General features: G+C 41.2%; 3 protein-coding genes across 4 annotated transcripts in view; 1 reads left to right on the top strand and 2 right to left on the bottom strand.

Moving 5' to 3' along the window:
- Nucleotides 1-1,827: 1,827 nt before the first annotated feature.
- LOC138969873 (glutamine synthetase-like) lies at nucleotides 1,828-5,814 on the bottom strand. Its single transcript, XM_070342582.1, has 2 exons — nucleotides 5,337-5,814; nucleotides 1,828-3,435 (listed from the first exon to the last, which is right to left on the bottom strand). The coding sequence occupies exons 1-2, from the start codon at nucleotides 5,491-5,493 to the stop codon at nucleotides 2,186-2,188; spliced, it is 1,407 nt and encodes a 468-aa protein (XP_070198683.1). The 5' UTR covers nucleotides 5,494-5,814; the 3' UTR covers nucleotides 1,828-2,185.
- Nucleotides 5,815-7,026: 1,212 nt separating this feature from the next.
- Nucleotides 7,027-14,527, bottom strand: LOC138969905 (mpv17-like protein). 2 transcript variants are annotated; one of them, XM_070342585.1, is made up of 5 exons: nucleotides 14,396-14,527; nucleotides 13,195-13,405; nucleotides 12,151-12,218; nucleotides 11,428-11,556; nucleotides 7,027-10,506 (listed from the first exon to the last, which is right to left on the bottom strand). In XM_070342585.1, exons 2-5 carry the CDS (start codon nucleotides 13,403-13,405, stop codon nucleotides 10,441-10,443), a joined length of 474 nt encoding a protein of 157 aa, XP_070198686.1. In that variant the 5' UTR covers nucleotides 14,396-14,527; the 3' UTR covers nucleotides 7,027-10,440. The 2 variants fall into 2 exon arrangements, with proteins under 2 accessions (XP_070198686.1, XP_070198685.1); XM_070342584.1 differs by having other exon boundaries at nucleotides 13,111-13,405.
- The window catches only part of LOC138969889 (sodium/hydrogen exchanger 8-like), a 50,693-nt gene continuing 37,662 nt past the window's right edge, over nucleotides 14,493-27,523 (top strand). The window contains exon 1 of the mRNA XM_070342583.1: nucleotides 14,493-14,805. Within this exon, the coding sequence (XP_070198684.1) occupies nucleotides 14,648-14,805 (158 nt within the window). The 5' untranslated portion in view covers nucleotides 14,493-14,647. The remainder of the gene's footprint in view (nucleotides 14,806-27,523) is intronic.

Raw genomic sequence — 27,523 nt, forward strand, 5'->3', positions numbered from 1 at the left:
AGCACGTGTTGAAATATCGACCAGGTTGTGTCCTGTCCCGGGTCTACCTGAATATGCCCACCAAATTTGAAGCAGATCCATCGAGAACTTTGGCCGTGCATCGCGAACTCACAGACAGACACACAGACAGACACACAGACAGACACACAGACAGACAGACACAAATCGTATATATATAGATGATGATTGAGGGTGAACCTTATTTCTGCAGTCAGCTGGTTGTCAACGTAGAAATGGTTTTTCTGCTATTCATACACAAAACTCCTACAGTGTTGTTGTTGTTTTTGTTTTTACACTAAATTTGTTGACATAGATGGGGAATCTTCTTCCTCTTCTGCGTTCGTGTGCTGAAACTCCCACGTACACTCATGTTTTTTGCACGAGTGGATTTTTACGTGTATGACCCTTTTTACACCGCCATTTAGGCAGCCATACGCCGCTTTCGGAGGAAGCATGCTGGGTATTTTAGTGTTTATTTAACCCACCGAACTCTGACATGGATTACAGGATCTTTTCCGTGCGCACTTGGACTTGTGCTTGCGTGTAAACACGAAGGGGGATAAGCCCCTAGCAGGTCTGCACATAAGTTGACCAGGGAGATCGGAAAATCTCCACACTTAACCCACCAGGCGGCCGCGGCCGGGATTCGAACTCACGACCTTCCGAGAGGCCGACGTCTTTCCACCCCGCCACAGCGCCCGTCAGATGGGGAATCGAAACGAGGGTCGTGGTGTGTGTGTGTGCCGGTGTGTGTGTGTGTGTGTGTGTGTGTGTGTGTGTGTGGAGCGATTCAGAGAAAACTACTGGACCGATCTTCATGAAACTCAACATGAGAGTTCCTGAGTATGATATCCCCTGACTTTTCTTCATTTTTTGGATAAATGTCTTTGATGACGTCATATCCGGCTTTTTGTGAAAGTTGAGGCCGTACTGTTACACCCTCATTTATCGATCAAAACAAATGACATTTTAGCCAAGCAATCTACGACGAAGCTCGGACTATGGGATTGCATTTCAGCTTCGAAGCTTAAATATTTATTAATACATTTGGACATTAAAAATCGCAAAATGCTCATCAAAATTAAAATTTAAGTATCCGATCAAAAAACGATTTAATCTTATTCTGTATTGTTTCCTGATTCCAAAAACATATGAATATGTTATGTTTGGATAAACAACAAGCTCAGAAAGTTAAAAGGATACAGAAAAGCGCGCCTTAATACCTTAATACGGGGGGAGGGGTGGGGGGAAATGGGGGAGCGTCGGCGAGTTATTATCTCCTTCTTATTGTGGAGGACAATAAAGAAAGGACTCGATCTACAATACCACCATGCTTCCTTTCCAAGTCCACAATTATGTCCGCAATCGTTATACAAACCACAATCATCATCGGTCCCGTGACTCGTACTTTTCACATTGAAAAGAGAAAGACATGGGAGATGCGTAGGTGGTGGTGGTGGTGGTTAGAATTGAGACAGACAGACAGACAGACAGACAGACAAACAGACCGACAGACCGACAGAAAGACAGACAGACAGACAGACAGACAGACAGACAGACAGACAGACAGACAGACAGACAGACAGACAGACAAACAGACCGACAGACCGACAGAAAGACAGACAGACAGACAGACAGACAGACAGACAGACAGACAGACAGGCAGAACCAGAGTAATTATACGTGTTTGCACCTAGATGCGATTTGAAGCTTTTCTCAACCATCTCAGCGAATGAAGCCACAGGCAAGAACAAAAGAAAGAAAGAAACGGAAAGAGAGAGAAAGCGAAAGAGTTCAACATTTAAACTAAACAGAGAGAAGGGGATGTGGCCGATCTCGGTACTGCCTTCTGCAGTTCCTGTGCTTTACTCTAGTTCGCACGACAAAGAACACTAATACAGGTGCAGACAAGTACAAAATGTATTCAAACGATGATTGATGCTAAACCTAACTTCCCCTGTCAGGTTGTCAACGTATCTGATTACTAAATAAATAGTTTTTTCTGCGATTCGTACACAAGAGTCCTCCAGGGTTGTTGTTAAAATTGTTGTTGTTGTTGTTGATGGTGGTTTTGTTGTTGTTGTTGTTGTTGTTGTTGATGGTGGTTTTGTTGTTGTTGTTGTTGTTTGCGTTGTTGTTGATCTTGTTGTTGTTGTTTTGGGTATCTCAGAATAACTGAAATTCTTTATAAATTCTTCATGTACATGTTTCTCTCAAACTCGAGCTGTTTCTCCTCAGTGTGGAGCTCGGCATTCTCGTAGCGCCTGACCTCGTACTCCCTCTTGGCCTTGACGTAGCAGTCCACGAAGCGCTCTCCCAGCATGCCTCGCAGCTGTCCGTCCTTCTCTAAGGCGTCAAGCGCCTCGGCCAGAGTCTTGGCCACTTCTCCGGGCTGCTCGCGCGCGTTGGGCGATTCTCCAGCATTCTCCGTCGTTCTGGACAGTTCTCCAGCCTTCTGCACCTCCATGTTGGGAGGAGGACACTGCAGCTTCCTCTCCAGACCGTCCAGACCCGCAGCGACTGTCGCAGCGATGGCCAGGTAAGGGCTGCAAGCACCGGAGGGCAGACGGTTCTCCAGGAAGACGTTGTCGCGCGCTGTGTGCACGCGCACCATAGCGTTGCGGTCGTCCAGCCCCCACGTGACCTTGCCCGGGGCCCCCAGGTTGAAGAGACGGCGGTAGCAGTTGAGGGTGGGGCAGCAGAGCGCCGTGAGGGCCGGGGCGTGGTGCAGGATGCCTGCCAGCCAGTGCTTGGCGCTCTCGGACATCCTGTCGTCTTGACCCTGGTCAAGCATGGCGCTGGCCCCGCCCACCGTCCACAGGGAGTGGTTCAGGTGCAGCCCCGTCCCGAACGTCTCCGCTGACGGCTTGGACATGAAGGTGGCGTGGTAGCCCCGCGTCTTGAAGAAGCCCTTGACGGCGTTCTTGACGTAGAAAGCCACGTCGCCACCGCGGACCCCTTCCTGAGGCTCCGTGGTGATCTCCCATTGACCGGGCGTGAACTCGGGCATCAGGGAGCTGACCTCCACCCCCATGACCTCCAGGAGGTCAGTCAGGTCACAGAAGAGGTCGTGGTGCTCGCCCCAGATCCTGACGTCCCAGCACCACACATCGTTTCCACCCAGAGTCTCCATGCTCCCCTCTTTGTACACGCCGAACTCGTACTCAAAGGCCGACTTGAACACCAGCCCGTGCTTCTCTCGCAGCGCGTCCAGCTGAGCTTTCATCAGTTGCCTAGGAGACGTCAGGTCGGACGTTCCATCGTGCATGCACAGGTCACAGAGGACGTTGCCAACGCGACGACCTTCCTTGCCCACCCAAGGCCACGGGGTCAAGGTATCGAGACAAGGCCGCATCTCTTCGTTGGGAAAGTGTTTGCCCATTATTTCAAAAATAGACATAGCAGGCTCGGTGTTTGGTCCCGCCATACATACCGCTGAAACACGCAGAGAAGAAGTTAGTAACAAAATTAAATAGCAACGAGCACATATATATACAGAATGGATTTCTTTGTGCTCTGTAATGTTTATGTACGCGCCTGATTTGTGTCATTTTTAATGCTTTCTCCTGACTTCTTGCCCGCGCGAGAGAGAGACACACACACAGAGACAGAGACGGGCAGAAAGAAAGTGAAAAAGTCAGACAGAGAGACACACAGATAAATAGATAAATAGACAGAATAGGCTACAAGACATTCATCGCTAAATCCCTCAGAACACAAAACAAAATTTCTCTATTTAGGGGCTACTTAACTATAACTTTTGATTTTTTAAAAAGAACACACATTTTAAAACTATGTAGAAAAAAGATATAGTCCGGATCGTTTCTTATTTTAAAGATATGCTTCTTTGAATACGGATAGCAGTTTCCTTCTATTTATCATATAAATTGCCTCCCTTGAATTTTATTGATGAACAATTCTAAAAAAACCATTTTCATTTTAAATCAATGCAAATTGCTTTGTACTATCCTCAAAAAAATGATAATAAGGAAAACAGGTCTCTTCACACGTTTTCTATCTAATTATCTTGGTTGCAATGCTTTAAAGTGGAATTCTTTTTTTTTTCAAAATAGTTTTTCATAATAAAATAAAGGGAGGCAATGCATATGATAAAAAGAAGCAAACTGTCCATATATATTCAATGACGAATATCTTTAAAACAATATACGATCCAGACTATAACTTTTCTCTAAAATTAATAGTTTTAAAATGTGTATTCGTTTTAAAAATCAAAAGTAATGGTAGCCCCTAAAAAGTGAAAGTTTAACGGAACGATAGCACAGAACGCCCTGTGGCCTAGAGACAGACAGATCGATAGACTAACAGGCAGACACACAGGTAGACACAGAGGGACAGAGAAGGAGAGGCAGACACAGAGACAGAGACAGAGATATAATGACAGATCGTGCCTGGCAGAAGACAGACAGATAGAATGTTCAGACCGTCACTGTCAACACTCAACATGTACTTGGCCCATTTCAAAGTGTGTTTTTTGAATGCATAGAGAGGGGATGGGGGGGGGAGTGTCTGGCTTGAACAGGTAGAATGTCAAGGGGCTGTACTGATTGATCCTCCTTGCGTACTGCTCAGTGCATAGAAACCAGCAGTTCCGTCTGTCTGCGATAAAACATGCTGTGACACAAATTCTCTCTCTCTCTCTCTCTCTCTCTCTCTCTCTCTCTCTCTCTCTCTCCCCCTGTCTCTCTCTCTCCCTCTCTCTCTGTTAGAGATCTTACATAGATTAGCCGTATACATTTAGATAAGATGATTATATAATTATTCGTGTCTGTCACGGGCGCAGCGTAAGGAGAATGCGTCGCCGGGTGCGGCCATACGATGTATCAAGTGTAGCTGTGCCTGTGCCTGTGTGATTTGTGTTGCAGGTCAACGGGCACTACTTGTGTGGAACGCGACGTCATGAGATACGAAAATTTACAGGCCTAATTTGCCCCTTTCAAGTGAAATTTACGGCACAGACTGCATGTATTAAGCGTACAGTATCCTGCGTTAGTATGCATGTTCTTGCTGTCTTGATCATGATTGCGTGAATCTCCAGTATATAACTAAGTCTTACTCAGCAGCCGTCAACTCAGTGCACAACACAAACATGGCTATATTTGTTGTAAAACGCTGCTATCTCACTAATTAACAAACTGACACGCGCGTACTCAGTGACACACACACACTGATACACTGACATACATATGCACACACCGACTGGCGCGGGCACACACACTGAAACACACACACACACACACACAACACTGTGACTGACACACTCACAACGAACACACCTACACACTCTCTCTCTCTCTATTTCTCTCTCTCTCTCTTACCATTTCCAATTTCGAATCCTTCTCTAGCCACCTTTTCTTTGAACTTTCCCATAACAATCTTTCCTCGAGGAATGCTGTTCACGTCAGGTATCACATACTGAATATATTCGTACTTCTTTAGCGCCTCCACTTCCAGACAATTCGCATCTGCCGCCATACTTGTAAAATATTTGACAACCGTGATCAGTTCACACCAAACTCATTGAAAAATCTATTCGTTCAGAAAGTGTCTACCTCTGCTTTATATAGGTCACTGTCACCCGGGCTGTGCCGTGCGCTACAATTCTTGCTTTAGTCTGGTGCAAGAACCTCGCTATTCATCCGTTTGAGTAGGCCTACCAGGTCAAAAAGCTCTTCACGCGGCTGTGATTCACACTGGCTTTCTAGGGTAGTCTTATTATCCACTGAAACTGTCGCAATCGTGACACATTTGCGCGACATCATTAGTTCTAAGCCTGCGTGTGACCTGAGCGCGGTATTGATCATAAATGTCGATAGTCACGGCTTCCGGGATTGACTCGTCTCTGTTAAAACGGATAGAACGGAAGAGAAAATGTTTACGCGCTGTGGGGACGTTACAAATATCAGTCAGACAGTCACTGATATACGCCGAATGCGATGAGTATGTAGATCTATGTAAGGACATATAAGTGTGACGTTGATCACACACTCAACTGATTTGGTCAACGGAATGGACAGACAGACACTGACACACACACACAGACACACACCGTGGCACACACACACACACACAAGTGTGCGCGTAAGCATACACTCGGCACTGACCCACACGTGACGAGTTTCATACCGGCACAGCGTCAAGTAAACTGGGAGAAACTTGAGACAGGGGTGTCGAGACTAAAAAATAAACCGAGTTTTATGCATTCAGCCAACGATGCTGAGTAAAGTATTATATGCCCCTTACTGGTGACACCCCTTATCAGAATAATGTTTTGAGTCTTGTCAAAATTACGAACTGACAGAATTGAGGGCCCCAAAGGGTTTAAAATCGTGATCGTGATTGGCGATTTTTGACCTTTCTGTGACCGTGATTTCCGAAATTTCAATCAATGACTTTCAATCAATGACGCTTATATCGCGCATATTCCGTGGGTACAGTTCTAGGCGCTCTGCAGTGATGCCGTGTGATATGAAATTTTATACGGCCAGTAGATTGCAGCCATTTCGGCGCATATTTACCATTTCTGTGATCGTGATAGGACTTTGCCCGTGATCCGTGATGACAAAAAAATCAAGTCTCGTGATCGTGATCGTCGTTTGTTTTCGTGATCGTGATGGGCATTATTGCAAAGCATTTTATTTTCAACGTACAATTTTCACAGCTGTATCACTCTATGATCCTCTATTCGTCAAGGTGTTCGTGATCGTGAAAACAAAAATCAAGGTAACTGTGATCGTGAAAGCTAAAATTTCCCTTCCCGTGATCGTGATGATACCCCCCCCCCCCCCCCCCCTTTGGGGCCCTCAGAATTGGTAGGCACGGTACATTTGATGATTCTATCTCGCAATCATAGTAAAACGTGTTTGTTTGTTTGTGTGTATGTTTGTCAGGGAGATACAGTGCAACGGGTTTCTCTCTCTCTCTCTCTCTGGAGACGAATGCTGCACATGCACGGACACAGACAGACACACACACACACACACAAAGGGAGGAGAAAGAGAGAGGCAGTTTTGATATTCCTTCTGATCTTTATGATTTGCATCTATGTAAGGTTAATGATGTTTTTGCTAATACAATGAGAATCAAATTAAGCACAAACGTACTTTTAGATCAGTAAAAACATGTAAAAATTGCTATATTATATAGATGGAAAGGCATCAACAGGGTGGGTAAATCATATTAAAAACTAAAACAAATCACAGGAAATCACGAGGTATGTAACATTCTTAAAACATGATCACAAAAATCAAACAAACCCATTCACCTTAAAATGTTTACAAATAGAAACACAGGTAAAACCTGATTTTTTTAAACATGTAAAAAAATATTACAATGCAATGCTGCTTATCTGTAATGTCCACAGTAACTGTGATAACATTTGATTTTTTAATTACACTGATCACAAATGCAGGGCAAAACAATTTTTGAAAATAAATCAACATATACTCAAACTGTAGCATCTCACAGTAATTCTACCATCACCAAACACTAAAACCAAAAAGAGAAAAACAAAATTTGTATTTTACATACAAATGTATGACAGTGTCCTTACTTTGTACTTTGTAGAATCCTTTATGTAACAGATGTGATCACGTTTGATTCAATCAATTTTAATTTCAAAATTTTAAAAGTAACATACATTGAACGCCAAACAGGCAAGGTTTGAGCTTTTTTTTGGTTAAATTATAATCGTGCAAGATTGTGTTTCTTCCTTGTGTAAAGTTCTGCATAATCCACATTTTCTGAGTTGACAGAATGGAGAAAATTGTACATTGTTTACACCATCAAGTTCTCCCTGTAGCATGCAGCTATGTGAAAACAACATGGAGATCTCTGAAGAGTATAACCATAACAACTGAAAAAAATCAATTGCTCGATATCCTCAGAACATAGTTTTCAAGAGCTCTTTCCTAGGAAAACAAATCTGTATATACATGTATATCAAAACATGTTGAAAGAGAGTTTGCTTTTTTCTGAAAATAAATAAGGCACATCAAGAGTCATCCTGAACTCAGGTCAAATGAGTTCCTTCCCTTCGGGTCTCATTTAGACAGTAGCGATAGTGTGGACCGATGATTATCAGAATGATCCAGAGTGTCACAATTGTAAAGGGTTGTAACATAAACTCACTCAAAGGACACATTATGTTCTTGGTATGACAAAGAAAACAATTTCACTGAAACTGTATACACTCTGAAATAATATCTCGACATGCACAGTACAAGTATATTGCTTGGTCCAACTTATAAACAAAATGTTTATGAAATATAGTAGTTCTTTGAAAGTTGAAGTTAACAAAAGCTAATTAGAAGACGCATTCTTAGAAGATTGTTACTTACCTATCAATTAAAGCACAACCGTGAGTACATCGGTATTTCTCCTAACATTTTCTATTTAAATTAAAGCTAAACATACATTGTATATCAAAACCTGCTGCCTGTTAGTTTACACTAAAAATCCATTGACTTTACTTAATGTAGAAAAAAACCAAATACACAACTCCAAGTATTTATACTCATTGTTTATTACAACAAAAACAAAAAGGTCACAAACATGAACACTTTTTGTACAAACGTTACACACAATAACAATAATGAACTCACAAAAGTGATGATGACATTGGAATTCAACAATTGGCACAAATCACCAATATCTTTTTGCCTGCATGCTTATATTATATTCCTCGAATAAACGCCAATTCGCACACACACACACACACACAAACACACACACACATCATATATTCCTCATAATATCACGTCACCGTTACTATCACAAACATTTGATATGGTAATTATATTTGGATTTTTCGACAGAAGGCTTAATTCTGCTATTTATAACATCACTAATGTCTGCTGTTCTCAAAAAGTGTGACCACTTTAAACAGGTATCAATTATTAACCGTTTCATTCTCTTTTTATTTACCAATGAAAGCTTCAGTCATACATGATCTTTTCTCTCAGTTTAGCTTGTTTATACCTTTCCCCCTAGTTACTATTACATCTTGTGTTTTGTAGTTGATTTTCTTGCTTAAAACTCTTTTGTTTCAGGGATTGGACTAGGGTAGACATTTTTAAAAAGACCTTCGGAGCTTAGAAAAGTCCACAATTTGGACATGTAAAAAAAAAACAAGAAGGGCAAAGCCCATATGACTCACATGCTTGACCTTGACATGACCTTGACCTTCAGGGTCAAGGTCAAATAACTAAACCTAGCAATGACATCATACACTAAGAACTGCTTTACACATTTTTCCTACCAAAATACATGTGACCTTGACCCAAGGTCAAGGTCATCCAAGGTCATGCAACACAAAGCTGTTAATTCAAGACATAGGAAGTACAATGGTGCTTATTGGCTCTTTCTACCATGAGATATGGTCACTTTTAGTGGTTCACTACCTTATTTTGGTCACATTTCATAAGGGTCAAAGTGACCTTGACCTTGATCATATGTGACCAAATGTGTCTCATGATGAAAGCATAACATGTGCCCCACATAATTTTAAAGTTTGAAACAGTTATCTTCCATAGTTCAGGGTCAAGGTCACTTCAAAATATGTATACAATCCAACTTTGAAGAGCTCCTGTGACCTTGACCTTGAAGCAAGGTAAACCAAACTGGTATCAAAAGATGGGGCTTACTTTGCCCTATATATCATATATAGGTGAGGTATTCAATCTCAAAAACTTCAGAGAAAATGGGAAAAATGTGAAAACTATCTGTTTTTTAGACAACATTTATGGCCCCTGCGACCTTGACCTTGAAGCAAGGTCAAGATGCTATGTATGTTTTTTTGGGCCTTGTCATCATACACCATCTTGCCAAATTTGGTACTGATAGACTGAATAGTGTCCAAGAAATATCCAACGTTAAAGTACGGACGGACGTCCGGACGGACGGGGGGGACGGACGGACGGACGGACGGACGACTCGGGTGAGAACATAGACTCACTTTTGCTTCGCATGTGAGTCAAAAAGAGGCTTAACCCTTAGGCTGGTTGTCGCGACATATGTCGCGCTACTTTATGTATACTGTCACCTGGTTGCCATGACATATGTCGCTCTACTGGCTCAGTCTGTTTGGTCGGTTCCGATTACCTCCCATGGATGCGAAAACCTATATGACCGTTTTTCTTTATTTTTCTCTGTTAATTCACCAGTGGCTATGTAAGATGTGTTACAGAATTGCACCAGTGTAAGGGTTAAGTGGAGCCTCCCTTCTAATATCAACAATTAATTGTCCAGTTCTGACTATAATGTCTTCACAATAATAACTGTTGGTCCAGCGTGTTGTGTAAAAAAAGTTAACATTAAAACACTGTTCAAATTGCTAGCTCTGCTTTCCACATAAATTAACAGAACATGTGCAGCATGGAAGTCATTGAAGTACGAGGTAACAATCCTAAGTAAAAATAGGTATCAATCTTTAGCGGGGAGTGATTGTAAAAATGCCTTTGATGGTTGCTCTGGTTCTGCCTGCACTTTCTGAAACAGACAAAAATATACATGTTTCATCTTGAAGAAATGAGTGCCTTTTACATTGTACTTCTGGAAATTTGCGTATGTAATATAAGCATATGCAGGAGATGCTGTGCCTCCAGAATTGGCCTTCACTCGCGTATGCGGTCGCATTCCAGATGCTGAACTGTTTGCCCCTCATCCGTCGTACCGACGGGAGACTCCATCATCATCACCATCATAAGCATATAAAGTGAGAGTAAGTATGTACAAACAAGCAAAAACACCTAATTATACCCCCTCAGCAGCTCTTCCCAGCTGTTGCTTTTCACACACACACACACACACACAAACACACACAAACACACACACACACATACACACACACACACACTAATAATAATGCACACTGTGATTTAATTCAGACCAGTGGGTATAAGGGGAGTGGAGGTGGAGGGGTGGGGGTGTTATTGTTAGGAATGATCATTGACACGTCAGATGATTTTACTGTCAACGTAATACATGCACTGTATCACCAACTCAAATAAAACCACATCACTGGTCAGTATAGTCACAAATTGCCAGCAATTAATTATTAGAAGCTCTTAATTTCAAAATGTACTAAATGTACAATAGTGCTGGTGAGTAACTGAGACTGGATCAGCTTTGTCTTGTGTTCTCAACACTTCCCTCCCTTTAGCTGGTCTTGAGCATCTGCATAATGCTTAGACTGTGCCGCATTTTTCCCCCTCGAACTTACACAACTAAAATGTTGTACATGAAAAAAAGGAAAATATTTCTTTATGTATAAAAAAAAAAATTAAATAAAAAAAGGGTTATTTACAGGAACGGTTAGTCATAAATAAAATGATACATTCATTACTCTTCTCTTTATGTTTTAGTATGATTAACTGTATCATAACTATGGAAGAAAGGCATTTAACTGACCTCTTCTTTCATGTAGCAGAGGAAGATGGTCCATACAAAAGAAGCACTGGCAGTGAAGACTGGCTTGTAGTGATGGGACACAAAGCGAAAGTTAACCATCTGGACAAATGGCCAGAATGTCATCCCCGCCTGAAACAGAAAAGCTTCATAATTATTTTGGAGAAGAAAAAAAGTGCATGTTCATTGCATGTGCAGGTAATTTCTGTTACATCTGCTTAAAATGTATTGACAATGAAGGTATTATTATGAACTTTTTTTGGTATTTGGTGTGTGTGTGTGTGTGTGTGTGTGTGTGTGTGTGTGTGTGTGTGTGTGTGTGTGTGTGCGCACCGGTGGTGTGTGTGTGTGTGTGTGTGTGTGCCTGCACGCACATGTTCATAATTGTGTGTGTTTGATCTCAAACTATCTTGTAGTATTCGAACTACATGTTACAGTGGTACTTGTGATGAAAGGACACCCTTGGAAACAGCAAAAAGTGATTTCCACATTGCAGGTGGCCTGTCATATGGCAGGTATACTTTGGTTAATATAATAGATAGTAGGACAACATACAGTATCTTTTTTAAGGAGGTATCCTCTAAAGGGAGGGGTCTCACATCGCAGGTACCACTGTAGTACATTACTTGTGTCTGTGGAAGTAATATAAAGTAAGATAAAGATGGAAAGTAACTTGGGTTCAGGTAGAACTTCGGATGATAAAATAAAATAAATTTAAACAGTTACTTGATAGGTTTTCTTGAACTTGGCTTCCAGTTCTGGTATGCCTGATTTTCCTTCCAGAGCATTCGTTGCTGTACAAGAAAGAGCTTTAAGTTTAGTCAAAATCACCCTGGAAATGAAGACCTACAAATGATTGAAAGTCAATTTACACGCACACATGATTGTCTCTAGCATATCACCACATACAAAGTAACATGTCCCTAATAGGAAATCCCATGTGAGGACGTTAAGTCCCAAATTCTGTTCTACACGCACACACACATGTATACACACACACACGCACATACTGTCATACACACAAACATACTGCCACACACACACACACACACACACACACACACTGTCATACACACAAACATACTGCAATACACACACACACACACACACACACAAACATACTGCCACACATACAGATCGGACTTGTCAAAGCAAAACAAAACAAAATCATGTTGGAAAGTCCACTATAAATAAAAAAACACTTCAGTGATCAAAAGGTATCAAAGCCAAGCTCAGAGGATGAAGTGACAGAAAAAAGGCAATTTTTTTGCTATCGGAATGTGTATTGATTATCATTTCAAGAACGTGTCCATAAGCAATCTGCTTGTTAACGTTCTTAATGTTGTTATTGTTTGAAACGTGTGGATGAGAAATTGAATAAAACACGCTTAAACCAAAAAAGGCAATTTAATCTGAGCCTTAAAGCGTGTCTTATTTTGATTCCTCATATTTCGGGTGTTTGAAGCCAACTCCTTAAAATCTTTGTTTTGAGTTTATCATTCAATTATTATGTTAGTTTTTTTATGTATTCAGTGTTGAAATACTGTAATGTTATTCATGGGAACTGTGGTAAAACACGGAGAGCATGGACTAGCTATTCAGTGCTTTGCATTTTATAAGCTCTCATTATCAATAATGGGATATTAAAAGGGGGATTCCACTGTATCAATGATCATAGTGACTCACCCAGGTAAAAGCTACTGATGGTAACAGGGGTAAAGCAGATTTGTTCTATGACAACTTTTTTAAGCACCATTTTCATGGCGCTACCTGGAAACATGAGCTCAACGATGCGGATCCATGTGAGTACCAATGGTGCTATGACGCAAGCCCCTGTGGTGCCAATTCGTGCTGTTTTACCCCAGTCCACATGGTCTTTCTTGGACACTACAAGCTCCTGTGTTATATCGGACGCAGTCCATAAGATGGCATATGTTGTCATTGTGTTCAACAATGGCCATGACTTAAATATTAGAACCATCTGGAAAGACATACAAAATCAATTACATGGTATGACAAAAAACAGTAGGTTTCAAGATTATTGACACTTTCAAATAGCTTCTATATATATATTTATCTTTTTGTTTATACGTACATGTGTGTGTGTGTGTGTGTGTGTGTGTGTGTGTGTGTGTGTGTGTGTGTGTGTGTGTGTGTGTGTGTGTCCCTGTGACAGTGTCATATTGAGCTGCTCATTGCCATCTGAAAGATGTATACCTAAAAATAAAATAGAAATAGATTTCCACAAGTGATTAACCTTCTTATCTTCCAGGACCTAGCTACAATGCACCTCATTAAGTTACATTATCTTAAGCGTTTGGAGGGATTCGCCCCCCAGACCCCGACAGGTGGGCCCTGGACCCCCTACCCAATTTGGACCCCCCCTCCATGCATTACCGGTTGATCCACCCCTGGTGTGTGTGTGTGTGTGTGTGTATGGGGTGTGTATTTGTGTGTGTGTGTGTGTGTGTGTGTGTGTGTGTGTGTGTGTGTGTGTGTGTGTGTAGGGACAATAGCTATGAGTTTTTAAAATAGGAAAACAACGAGTTCACATTCAGACGGCACCGATAAATCAATGTTTTGTTCCCAGCATTTTCCTTCTTGCTTGTTTCCAAAAAGCAGAAAAACTGTCAGAAATCAATTTTATTCAGGGATTCTTGATAGGAAATGTCCTCCGAGTCCATGTGTGTGTGTGTGTGTGTGTGTGTGTGTGTGTGTGTGTGTGTGTGGTGTGGTGTGTGTCCTTGTGTGCGCGAGTGTGTGTATGTAGTCATCGCGCTGGTAACAGAATGAACTTTGACCCATTTCTCTATCTTATTGTTGACCTTCACAGTTTAACGGCAAAGTCTTCACTTAAACTTCCAACAGATATAACTGAATCCTAAACAACAAAAAACCTTGACATTCTTTGCACAACCTCGATACATATATCCGCTGAATTATATTGCATGTAGATTTAGCTTTTGTTTACCTTCGCGATCTTCCTGCCCAAGTTTCCATTTCAGCCCATAGACCAAATCCGATCAGAATTCCAAGGGGAGGCTACTCTCACGAACCACATCGATTGTACACTTCCGGGCCATGTCATGCCCGATGGCCGACGAAAATAGAAAGCTGTAAACAGAAACGATTGTTTTTCATTTTCCATGAATAACTAAACGCGCTGAAGTGGTAATTTTCACCACAGCTGTTCAGCGAAGGACGGAACGAGAATAATTCAGTCATGATTAAACAGTCAGATCGTCTCAAGATCGCAGGCATTTGCATGCTGCTATGCTGCGTTTACTTCACAAACACAACAGCAAAGAAAAAAGGAGACAAATTACCGGAGGAAGGGACAACAACGCAGGAGCCTCCGCTTGTGGACGCTTTTAACAAAAGGTAAGTAAGACGGATAAAATACAGTGCTTGACTACTGAACTTCACAATGACAATGTCCATCTCCAAACTTAGAAAATAAATGGTAATGTGACTGACTATTACTATTATAGGGTTTAACGTCCTCTTAGACCAACTGGTCTATATTGGGACAGGTATTGGTAATACGTTGAAGATATGGTGTGATACTTTGATTCGAACAAGCCCGCTGTGGCTGTCTTCTTTGACACACCAGCATTGGGTTTGTCTCGTCAAAGTATCGAAATACGATCATGATAATCGGAGACAAGAGATGATGCATGCGTGTCTTCGTGTTTTCCAAGCCCTGAGACTTTTGCTGTGAACGTGGGATCTTTTTCGTGCGCATGTGTGCACACGGGGGTGTTCGGACACCGAAGAGAGTCTGCACAAAGTTGACTCTGAGAAATAAATCTCTCGCCGAACTTGGGGATCGAACCCACGCTGATAGCGACCAACTGAGCTACGTCCCCGCCCCAATGGTAATGTGTGTGTGTATGGGGTGTGTGTGTGTGTGTTGAACTTATAAGCATTGTAATTTTATAGCTCACAATCCAGTGGCATCATTGACTTATTTTTGGTACTAACTTAGTAACTACTATTAAGTTAACTCACTTGGACGCCATTTTGGAAAGTTTTCTGACTATTTGGACCTTAAAAAGTTCAAAGGACATTCGCTGTACTGCAAGTGTAATTTATAAACACCTGCAATGATTTGCTCAAAATTGCTCCAAAATTATGCCAAATAATTAAATGAATTTTAATCAGTTTGCATCGCCCAGCTCACCTAGCTGTCAGGAGTCTGGACTTCCGGTCGTCATTATTATTTATTTAGTTTTCATAGGTAACCATTTACTAGATTTAGCAAAGCAGATTAAGTCAAGAGTAAGACCGTTGGATTGAGGAAGTCAAATCTACAGTCTAGCTGACGCTCGCAAATTTTGTGCCATACAGGGATAAAACGCTTTGCATAACAGAAAAAATCAAAATGAACGTTGAAGTATATATACGTATTACGGGTCTGTTATGACTACCAAACAGTATAAATTTAGATTTGAAAACTAGAACGCTCAATTTCAAACACTAATTCTAAGACCTTGTGTGTGTTGTCGTCTTTTCAACCCTCAAAACGCACTCTGTGGCTCTCGTTTCAATTTCAAATCTGTGAGCATGAAATGCTCAGGGTCGAAATGTAGGGTGAAAACTAGGAGTCACGCAAAGTGCGTCAGAATGAGAATTACAGTCTGGGATTCTTACTCAAAACGCAGCCATTTTTAATTTGAGTAACTCAGTGCTCAAACGTTTGTTTTAATGTATTCTTGGTGTGTGGTCACATAATTATATTTATAACCCCCAGGGTTTCATTTACTAGTGCGCCCTGCGCCATTGGCGCATTTAAATCTGAAAATATCCCATCACAATTCCCTTCAGTGCGTCAAAGAGCGCATTGAGATTACGTACCACTGTGCCACCATATGTACACTTTTCATCGGATTACACACACACACAGATAACAGGATATAGCGGCAAATTCTCAGATGGCACCATGTTGCACCATTTTGCATCTTTGGCCAAAACGCGTACAGGCCTCTTTTGCGCTTCTTACCTTCGACTATGTCTCATCGAAATTTGGTTGAGGGGGACAAATGCCCCATTGCCTTTTTCTCCCAGGCTAAACCCTGAACCCCCAACCTGAACTGTATTGCTTTTGCAGCGCTGAAAGTCCAACAATATGTGTACTCCTCGCCACTTTCAGGCCTGGCTTTTGGGGGCGATTTGAGACAGTTTTCTTGTTAGATATAATCCCTTTAAAGCAAAGAATAATTCTTGTAAAAGTGATTGATGGATTGAGCCCACGAATTAAACATGATTTATTAATCTGGTCATTTTCTCAAGGAAAATGGATGCTATGAATGATTGTCTCTCTTTGCAGAAATCCCATACGTAAGATTGACATAGTTGTCTCACTTCTTAAGTTCTTTTGTGAAACTGAAAATGGATGCGCCGATGTTATCCTTCTAAATCCCGGGGCCATGTCATTGTCAGTTGTAAATGAAAGGCCATGGTTGGAGAACCGACGAGTCTGTTGTGGATTAGGCTCGAGAACCGGCACACTCGACAATCTATACAAAAATAAAGGTTCCTTTTTTCCCCAAGGACGGATTAGCCGTTCATTAAGAATTTTGTAAAGTTAAAAACTTCCATGCACAGAACTGTGGTCTTTGTGAATGTGATGTTCTTTTAGATCAAGGTATCTGGGGATCAGTTTTAGACTTGCTTCTCGACCCCCCGCGGGTTAGGGGGAAGAATTTACCCGATGCTCCCCAGCATGTCGTAAGAGGTGACTAACGGATTCTGTTTCTCTTTTTACCCTTGTTAAGTGTTTCTTGTATAGAATATAGTCAATTTTTGTGAAGATTTTAGTCAAGCAGTATGTAAGAAATGTTAAGTCCTTTGTACTGGAAACTTGCATTCTCCCAGTAAGGTAATACATACATTGTACTATGTTGCAAGCCCCTGGAACACATTTTTAATTAGTGCTTTTGTGAACAAGAAACAATTGACAAGTGGCTCTATCCCATCTCCCCCCTTTCCCCGTCGCGATATAACCTTGAATGGTTGAAAACGACGTTAAACACCAAATAAAGAAAGAATTCTAAATCTGTTTGCGAAAAATCGATTTTAATGACAACTTTAATGAGTAAACTCATTAATTACATTTTAAGCCTCCAATCTGAAATGCAATACCAAAGTCCGGGCTTCGTCGAAGATTACTTGACCAAAATTTCAACCGATTTGGTTGAAAAATGAGAGCGTGACAGTGCCGCCTCAACTTTCACGAAAAGCCGGATATGACGTCATCAAAGACATTTATCAACAAAATGAAAAAAAACGTCTGGGGATATCATACCCAGGAACTCTCATGTAAAATTTCATAAAGATCGGTCCAGTAGTTTACTCTGAATCGCTCACACACACACACACACATATACACCACCACGACCCTTGTCTCGATTCCCCCCTCTACGTTAAAACATTTAGTCAAAACTTGACTAAATGTAACAAGAGTCTTCAAATGTTAGAGTTTCTACCACAGACATACACACGCACGCATGCACATACGCACGCACGCACGCACAGACAGACAAAGTTACGATCGCATAGGCTACACTTACGTGAGCCAAAAACACATACACAGAGAATTGTTGGTTGCCTGGCTGACCCTATTTTTGTCCCCCAAATCCCAGAATTGTTTGTTGTTGTTGTTGTTGTTGTTGTTGTTGTTGTTGTTGTTGTTGTTGTTGTTGTTGTTGTTGTTGTTGTTGTTGTTGTTGTTTTACAGTGTCAGTTGTACAAAATGTTTTTATGAAGTACCTAATCTGAAACACCCAGTCGCTGACTCTCTTTGAAAACTATCCTTGGTCTCTCAGCATCTTCAGACTCTTCATAACTCACCTTCCGTGGAACCTTCTATCCAACTGCAGATGTCAGACTCAGAACATTAGGAAAGCAAGGGAATGTCATGTTAGGAATAAAAGAATAAATGCAGTGTGCTGTCATATTAAACAAGGCAAGTTGTTGTGATATAAACCGTCCGGTTTTGACTCTTTTCTGTGCACATTTTTTTTTTAATTTCTCAATCATTCAGTGTTCAATGTTTTTCATCAGTTCTTGTGCAAGAAGTATTATTTAAAGCACTGAATGATGTGAATCGTCATCTGTAAAAGGATGTGCACAGCCCTTGCATTAAAGCTGTTGCTAAGAAACATGTTTGAACACAGAATTTTATGTCAGAATATCACTATTGCGTTTCCATTGTGTACAACAGATAGGTTGTATAACAGAGTACCCTGTGCTTGGTGTCTGTGATATTGGGTGTTGGACTGCAGTTGTAAAACATTTATGAATTTGGTTGGGAGCTGGAAGGTACATGTAATCATATAAAACATCAGAAGTTGTGAAAGAAACAATTGAAAGTCAGAAGAGACTTTTGAGATTTGTTAGCAGAGCAAAAGAGAGAGGAAAACAAAACAAGTCGCGTAAGGCGAAATTACTACATTTAGTCAAGCTGTGGAACTCACAGAATGAAACTGAACGCACTTGTGCAAAACGGAGTGAAACTGACGAGCCTGTTCAGCGCGGTAGTGGTTTCGCTGTGCTGCATAGCACGCTTTTCTGTACCTCTCTTCGTTTTAACTTTCTGAGTGTGTTTTTAATCCAAACATATCATATCTATATGTTTTTGGAATCAGGAACCGACAAGGAATAAGATGAAATTGTTTTTAAATGGATTTCGGAAATTTAATTTTGATCGTAATTTTTATATTTTTAATTTTCAGAGCTTGTTTTTAATCCAAATATAACATATTTATATGTTTTTGGAATCAGAAAATGATGAAGAATAAGATGAACGTAAATTTGGATTGTTTTATAAAAAAAAAATTTAAATTACAATTTTCAGATTTTTAATGACCAAAGTCATTAATTAATTTTTAAGCCACCAAACTGAAATGCAATACCGAAGTCCGGCCTTCGTCGAAGATTGCGTTACAAAAATTTCAATCAATTTGATTGAAAAATGAGGGTGTGACAGTGCCGCCTCAACTTTTACAAAAAGCCGGATATGACGTCATCAAAAGTATTCATCGAAAAAAAGAAAAAAACGTCCGGGGATATCATTCCCAGGAACTCTCATGTAAAATTTCATAAAGATCGGTCCAGTAGTTTGGTCTGAATCGCTCTACACACACACACGCACAGACACACTCACACACACACACACACACACACACACACACACACATACACCATGACCCTCGTCTCGATTCCCCCTCTATGTTAAAACATTTAGTCAAAACTTGACTAAATGTAAAAAGGTGTCCCTTCACAGACAGCCCCTATTGGGGAAATCAGACCCTCCTCGGACGGGACCGAGTTTCACAAAGAGAATCTGCCCCGAGGGGAGAGTATCAACAGAGAAAACTAGTCCAGAGGAGGACCATTACTACCGTGACCAGACACGTGTTTCGACACTCATGTGTCTCATCAGTGGTCTGATGGTAGATATGGCGAAAGTTGTCAACCCATGGTATCCAACCAAGAATCAAACCATTCTCTGAGATTCTGTTGGCATGGGAGACTACCCTCATCTGACAATCCCAAGAGGACATCTGTGAAGGGAAACTCTTTGATTTAAGGTCAAAGAGTGGACACTAAATTTATCAAGAAAGAATTTAGAAATTTAGACAAGTTTTAACCAAGAAATTAGGTTAAAACAAGCAACATTTGAAAAAGCCTAAAGAGAGGTAATGCTCTGTACCAGCCTGTAGATCCAGTAAAGGATACACGAACGAGGATATTATGTAATTTTATCTCCCACAATTCCGAGAGGAATGGGTCACGTGAGACTTTAAAGTCTGCAGCATTTACACCCTAGCCCTGTCGATGAATTGAAATACATATAAACCTACCCCAATTCTTCATGACAGAACAGCCTGTCCAAAACTCCTCCCACTGTCCACTGGTTTCTTGTAAAAAGTTCTGAAGGTGTTAGCCCGACGCCAACCAACAGTCTTCAGAATGGTTGCCAGAGGAATTTTACTTGCAGCTTTACTAGATGCAGCGGAACGAGTTGAATGCGGCGTAAATATTGTCATGTAAATACCCGCTTTTTGTAATCCAATCTTTGTCCATCGACGGATAGTATCCATATACGGCTTGTGTATGTCTGTCTGTCTGTGTGTTCGCTATGCACGGCCAAAGTTCTCGATGGATCTGCTTCAAATTTGGTGGGCATATTGAGGTAGACCCCGGACACAATCTGGTCGATGAACATTTTCAACACGTGCTCTCAGCGCGCAGCGCTGAACCGATTTTGGTTTTTCTGTACATCCATTCCCAGTAACTCTTCCTTATCTTCTCCAGTGTTTTGCGCGTTTATCTCCCTTCCTTCGTGTGGCGTCAATCGCGAAGCCGGCGTACGGTGCGCCACTCACCGTATTCCCTGGTTTCACAGATTAACTGTAACATATATACATTCTTTCGGCTCTACTTCTTCCCGGCGAAGCGGGTAATCATATAGTATCATATATATGACAAAGAACAAATGTTTTGAATGTCTTATGTATGTTATTATTACGGACACAAACACTCAGCAATGCAATTTCTCTTTTAGAGATTAATAAAGTTATTGTATTGTATTGTATTGTATATATATAAAACATCAGAAATTGTGTAAGAAACAATTGAAAGTTAGCAGAGACTTTCTTCCGAGATTTGTTAAAATCTCTTAGCAGAGATAGAGAGAGAAATAAGTATCCCTTCACAGACAGCCTATTGGGAGCATCAGACCCTCCTCAAGGGGGATCGAGATTTACAGAACAAAGTCCCTTTGTGGGGGACGTATCGCATGGTAATCTAGTCCTGAGGAGGTCAATTGTATTTGTTCCTAGACCAGACACGTGTTTTGACACTATTGTGTCTCATCAGTGGTCAGGTGGTACTGATGGCGAGAGTTGTCAACCCATGGTATCCAACTAAGAAGCAAACCATTCTCTGAATGGTAGCTTCTGTTGGCATGGGAGACTACCCTCATCTGACAACCCCAAGAGGATATCTGTGAAGGGAAACACTTTGATTTAAGGCCAAAGTGTAGAATTGATATTTATTAAGAAAGAATTTAGAAATTTAGACAAGTTTTAACCAAGAAATTAGGTTAAAACAAGGGAAATTTGAAAAAGCCTAAAGGGAGGTAACTCTGTACCAGCCTGCAGATCCAGAAATGGATACGCGAACAAGTTAGATCTAATTTTGAAAAGGTTAAACAGGAAAAGCGGTCAACTTTTCACTGCTGTTCAACACAGGACTTGGTAAAGAAGAAGTTTTCTGCTTTATTCAATTGGATCGCTTTAAAGGCGATGCAACTTTCACGGTGACCACATTATAAAACATCAGAAATTGTGAAAGAAACAATTGAAAGTCAGCAGAGACTTTCTTCCGAGATTTGTTAAAATCTCTTAGCAGAGATAGAGAGAGAATTAAGTATCCCTTCACAGACAGCCTATTGGGAGCATCAGACCCTCCTCAAGGGGGACCGAGATTTACAGAGCAAAGTCCCTTTGTGGGGGACGTATCGCAAGGTAATCTAGTCCTATGTTACAGTTAATCTGTGAAACCAGGGAATACGTGTATTAACTAGGTAATACATGAATTAACTGACGGAAAAAAACAGTTAATTCATGTATTACCTAAAATAGTTTATTTGATACACGTATTCCCTGGTTTCACAGATTAACTGTAACATATATACATTCCTTCCAATTTCAAAGATCGTAGACGTATATTATATATATATACCACAGCAGGTCAGTTCAAGCAACAACAACACAAATCAACTATCTGGCAACTTTCTGGCTGTGGACATTCTGGTAGCAATAGTACCTGTATTTTGCGGACTACAAGTTTTAAGCTACGTATCACGAATATTTTGGCGAACCACAACGAGTTACTACGAATGTGGGGCGGTGTGGGGGTGATTCAATCTAGTGACAGAGTCATCACATCCCTGTCTGTCTCTAAACGTCATCAATTCGTTGCGGCGCTACATTTCAAAACAGTCGTTGCAACTCCATGATCTCTGCCGATCTCTGCGATGCACAACGATTTGTTGCCGAACAAGAACGAAGTAATACGAACCACTACGACCTCGGCGATTTTCGTTGTAGTTCGCCGTCAAAATTCGTCACAGTGGGACCGGGGCTTTACACACTTGACAGTGGGCTGCGAATGCCATCTGAAGGCTCGCAACGCAAAATTCCGAACCTGTCACTGACACTATATTGATTCCGCATATATATTTAAACACAAAGATGCACGTACTACTCTGAAACGTTTTCTTTATTGCTGTGCCGCGAGGGACGTCCTTTGTTGTGACACATGTTACGGCCAACAGCTGCGAAAGGTCAACAGCAGCGGGTGTTATGAATGGATATCACACTTGCACAGTTTATCTCTATAACCATGGTCATTTAGTAGTCTACCGAGCATCAAACAAATGATGTACAGTGGAACCCCTCTGTTAAGACCCTCCGATTTAAAACTTTTCCTCTCAAGACCGTTTTGTCAGATTTTCTGTTTATAGCCTCTGTACATGTACCCTGATTTTAACACTCCCTCCCTTTTAAGACCTGTCTTTGACACCATTTTTTTAGGTTTTGAAAGGGGGGTTTCCACTGTATAGTGAGGTCCCTATCATATGTCGCAGGTGTCACTTTGTTTTGGCCGTCGCGATATAACCTTGAACGGTTGAAAACGACGTTAAACACCAAATAAAGAAAGAAAGACCTTGTTTTGGGAGAGTGAGCGAGCGCGCTTTTTGGATTGAAATGGTACAAGGCCTTCCTCTGTCTTTCGTGTTTAGGGAGGGGGGGTTCGGTGATCTTGCGCCATTCGCCTCGCGCACTTCCTCACGCAGAATTAGAAATTGATCAAATCAAGTGGACATTGCCATTTATTACAACTGATGGATTTACAACACAGCTGCCCTCTTAAATGGGCTACCTTGACAATACGTAGATTGGCTGAGTTGAAGTGTAAATAATTGAACGAGTCAGAGTGTCTCTTAAAGTTAAACTTGTGCAAACTTTTATTTACCACGTTGAAAGGGGCGGGGGGGGGGGGGGGGGAGTGTAGAGGAGGAGTGGTGGTCTAGCAGCCTTCTTCGATATCTTCTGCACACCCCCATCTTGTAACAGTAGTAAACTGTTAAGTCCGTTTGCTACTAATCATCTTTGAAGAGTTCGACGTACGAGTCGGATTACATACATGTAGCTCATCGACTTTATTCGAAAAGTGTTATTGCTACGATTTATTGCGTGCATGTCTGTTTCGTGGTTTGAGCTCGATGTATCCTCAGAAGCATACACCTGTTGGAAAATGTAAATGTTAAAGAGACTCTTCCCCATAAGGAAACTTATCGCAAAGCGCTTCATAACGTTTGCTATTCAATTGTTGGGTTGGAACATAAGACCAAGTAAATTCAGATATTGAGTCGAAATGTTAGATGATTCAGCTTTTGGGTCGCAATGCTAGTATAATTCTGCTTTTGGTTCGGAATATTGGCACTACAGACAGAAGTGAACACATTTTGAACACATTTCTGTAACCAAGGTTAAACACTTTGTGACGTAGTAAATAGTTCTACTAGCCAAAGAGGCTCACATAATAAACACATAGTGAACACTACGTGATTATTTGAACACTTGCGAAAAATATATATGCTTATTTTGTCAACAGAAATATGTACAATGTCACAGATTGTTCCAAAATTGTTACAGAAATGTTTTCAAAATGTGTTCACTTCTGTTTAGAGTGTACGAGTCATTTTTTGGATTGGAATTTACGACAACAACTACAAAAAACAAAAAAACTTCAGCAAAGATGTTCAGGCATCTTAGTTTGCTCGGAGTGGTGCACACATCTTTGTATTCTAAGTCAATTAACTTTAGTTTCAAATCTCTCTAAGGACAATTTGAAGTTCCCTATTCGAGTTCTAAGCTTGAGCACGGTATTTGGCATGACACACAGTTAGATGAATTTGCCAAAGGTGTCATAAAGCGGCATGGTTACCGGCACGGTTGGCCTTGTGGCGTCCGCCCCGTGATCGGGAGGTCGTGGGTTCGAACCCCGGCCGGGTCATACCTAAGACTTTAAAATTGGCAATCTAGTGGCTGCTCCGCCTGGCGTCTGGCATTATGGGGTTAGTGCTGCGCTAGAACTGGTTGGTCCGGTGTCAGAATAATGTGACTGGGTGAGACATGAAGCCTGTGCTGCGACTTCTGTCTTGTGTGTGGCGCACGTTATATGTCCAAGCAGCACCGCCCTGATACCTGACACACTTCAGTAAAACCCTCACGGTCGGCTGGGCGTTAAGCAAACAAAAACAAAAACAAAGCGGCATGGTTTCTAACACAATATGACGGTTCGACCGTGAGGGTTTTACTGAAGTGTGTCAGGTATCCCGCAGCCCTGTTTCTATTGTTTAGTCCGAGGCCACAAGCAAAGAGAGGAAGAGGGGGGGGGGGGGGGGGGGGGTCAGAGGAAAGAGAACTTGCTGAATGTTCAGCTTCGTTGACTGCCATTGGAGCAAAACGAAAAGCCAATTCGGTCATTGAGAGAAGAGACGCACAACTTCTTGTGACAAAAAGTGGAAACCTTTTAGAAATAGCCGCCCATAATTATAACAGTTCATTCCATAATAATTGTGTCTTCCTTTTTCCTGCTTTTGAACAAAAACAATTTGTTACAGGTGTATAATGTTTTGTCAAAGGAAAAAAGACTCGGAGGAGTTAAAAGACTGCAGTGAAAAAAACACGAACTTCTGAGTCTGTTTCTTTCTTGTTCTGTGATCGCTGACTGAATATTAATCAATTGTGTTTGATAACATGATAAAGAATACACACACACACACACCGAAATAACACAAAAACTACCCCCCCCCACACACACACACACACACACACACACACAGAACGAAACGGCCAGTACAAGATGCAGACTAAATTTAAGTATCATATCAGTTCGTAGCTAGCAGTTGGGGATCTGGGCACGAGGCATGCTCGATCTGTCACTGTGCAACGAAAGTTCGCGAACTTGTTTAGACTCAACGGCCCCATTGTTGTAGATCGGACTGGTATCCTTCATTAGATAAAGAATCCTATTTTAACACAATCTATTACGCGTTTCCCGCAAAAGTTCCAGAAGTCTGTTATTAGTCTCCAAAGTGTCATGTTTTTGCTGAAATAACTAAAAATCAATGTGATTTTTACGTTACAGCTGTTTTGTTTATTACTTAAAGGCACAGTAAGCCTCCCGTAAACCATCAAAGATACTGTCAGGCTTTTACACACAGGACACGCGCCCTTTCATTTACACACTCACCGCTTTTGAACATCCTACGTTGCCCTCCGTAAAGAGCGAGCAATTTTCAAAGAATTTATTTTTGCGTGAGCCATCGCGAACCCGTGTGATCCAGTTTCCTTTTTGACTCACATGCGAAGCAAAAGTGAGTCTATGTACTCACCCGAGTCGTCCGTCCGGACGTCCGGAAAACTTTAACGTTGGATATTTCTTGGACACTATTCAGTCTATCAGTACCAAATTTGGCAAGATGGTGTATGATGACAAGGCCCCAAAAAACATACATAGCATCTTGATTTTGCTTCAAGGTCAAGGTCGCAGGGGCCATAAATGTTGCCTAAAAACAGCTATTTTTCACATTTTTCACATTTTCTCTGAAGTTTTTGAGATTCAATACCTCACCTATATATGATATATAGGGCAAAGTAAGCCCCATCTTTTGATACCAGTTTGGTTTACCTTGCTTCAAGGTCAAGGTCACAGGAGCTCTTCAAAGTTAGATTGTATACATATTTTGAAGTGACCTTGACCCTGAACTATGGAAGATAACTGTTTCAAACTTAAAAATTATGTGGGGCACATGTTATGCTTTCATCATGAGACACATTTGGTCACATATGATCAAGGTCAAGGTCACTTTGACCCTTATGAAATGTGACCAAAATAAGGTAGTGAACCACTAAAAGTGACCATATCTCATGGTAGAAAGAGCCAATAAGCACCATTGTACTTCCTATGTCTTGAATTAACAGCTTTGTGTTGCATGACCTTGGATGACCTTGGGTCAAGGTCACATGTATTTTGGTAGGAAAAATGTGTAAAGCATGTGAGTCGTATGGGCTTTGCCCTTCTTGTTTCACAATGTAGTCGTCAGTTTGTGATTTCAATGCGACTTGCTGTAAGCTTATCTGCAATAGCACGTTATTGTGTACCTCTGAATCTAAACGCAACAAACGGCTGCGATTCACACGAACTAGAACGGTGGCAAACTTCAAAAGCTCGAATTGTACTAATCTTGTCTTGATGAAAAAAAATTTCTTTTATAATTTAAGAATGTTTGTTTAACAAGCTGTCAATTGATTATCTAGATTTTAAAAGTTAGTTCTAGCGCCAAAACGAGGCGCCTGATTTGCCGATCAGACGGTCCACGAAAATAAATTCTTTGAAAATTGCTCGCTCTTTACGTAGGGCACCTAGGATGTTCTCAAGCGGTGAGTGTTTAAACGAAAGGGTGTTTGTACTGTGCGTAAAAGCCTGACAGTATATGAGATGGTTTACGGGAGGCTTACTGTGCCTTTAAGGTGTGTCAAGTTTGCTATCGTTTTAAAGATAAAAATATGTAGCTAGTGATCAGGATGTTCATTTCTGCAGTTGAACAAGATTGTTAAAAATATTGTTGGGGACAAAAATTCCAACGCATTTTTTGCTAACTGTCCTCTCGGCCTGCCGGGAGTAAGCCGGATTAAGTGTTGTGTCACTATGTCAGCAACACTCGGGGGACCTGGCCAGAACCTAGATGTCAGCTGACAGCTCTCCTGATTCATCCTCTTTAAATTCAAAGGAATTCCCACCCTGTTGACAAATCGCCGAGTTGCCCAGCCCACAAGACACAGAACGCACACTGATCGGCAACAAAGACTAAACTGGACAATGACAATCACGTGACTCTATAATTGGTGACTGGTCGCCCTGTCACACATGTTTTCGTGAAATGACTGCAAAGTGTTTGGCCAAACGACATCCTTGAAATATGGGAAGGAAGGTCAAGACATGGATTGCTGATTTA

This window comes from Littorina saxatilis, linkage group LG1, assembly GCF_037325665.1.
Source record: "Littorina saxatilis isolate snail1 linkage group LG1, US_GU_Lsax_2.0, whole genome shotgun sequence".
Taxonomy (NCBI): Eukaryota; Metazoa; Mollusca; class Gastropoda; order Littorinimorpha; family Littorinidae; genus Littorina; species Littorina saxatilis.

Bases quoted from the DNA above. Each gene is read 5' to 3' on its own strand.
- LOC138969905 (XM_070342584.1), bottom strand. From the start codon at position 13,405: ATGGTTCTAATATTTAAGTCATGGCCATTGTTGAACACAATGACAACA. The intron at 12,219-13,110 runs GTGAGTCACTAT...TTTCTTGTACAG, and splicing joins CATCAGTAGCTTTTACCTGG to CAACGAATGCTCTGGAAGGA. The intron at 10,507-11,427 runs GTCAGTTAAATG...TGTCTGTTTCAG, and splicing joins TCTGCTACATGAAAGAAGAG to AAAGTGCAGGCAGAACCAGA.
- LOC138969873 (XM_070342582.1), bottom strand. From the start codon at position 5,493: ATGGCGGCAGATGCGAATTGTCTGGAAGTGGAGGCGCTAAAGAAGTAC. The intron at 3,436-5,336 runs GTAAGAGAGAGA...TGCGTGTTTCAG, and splicing joins AGGATTCGAAATTGGAAATG to CGGTATGTATGGCGGGACCA.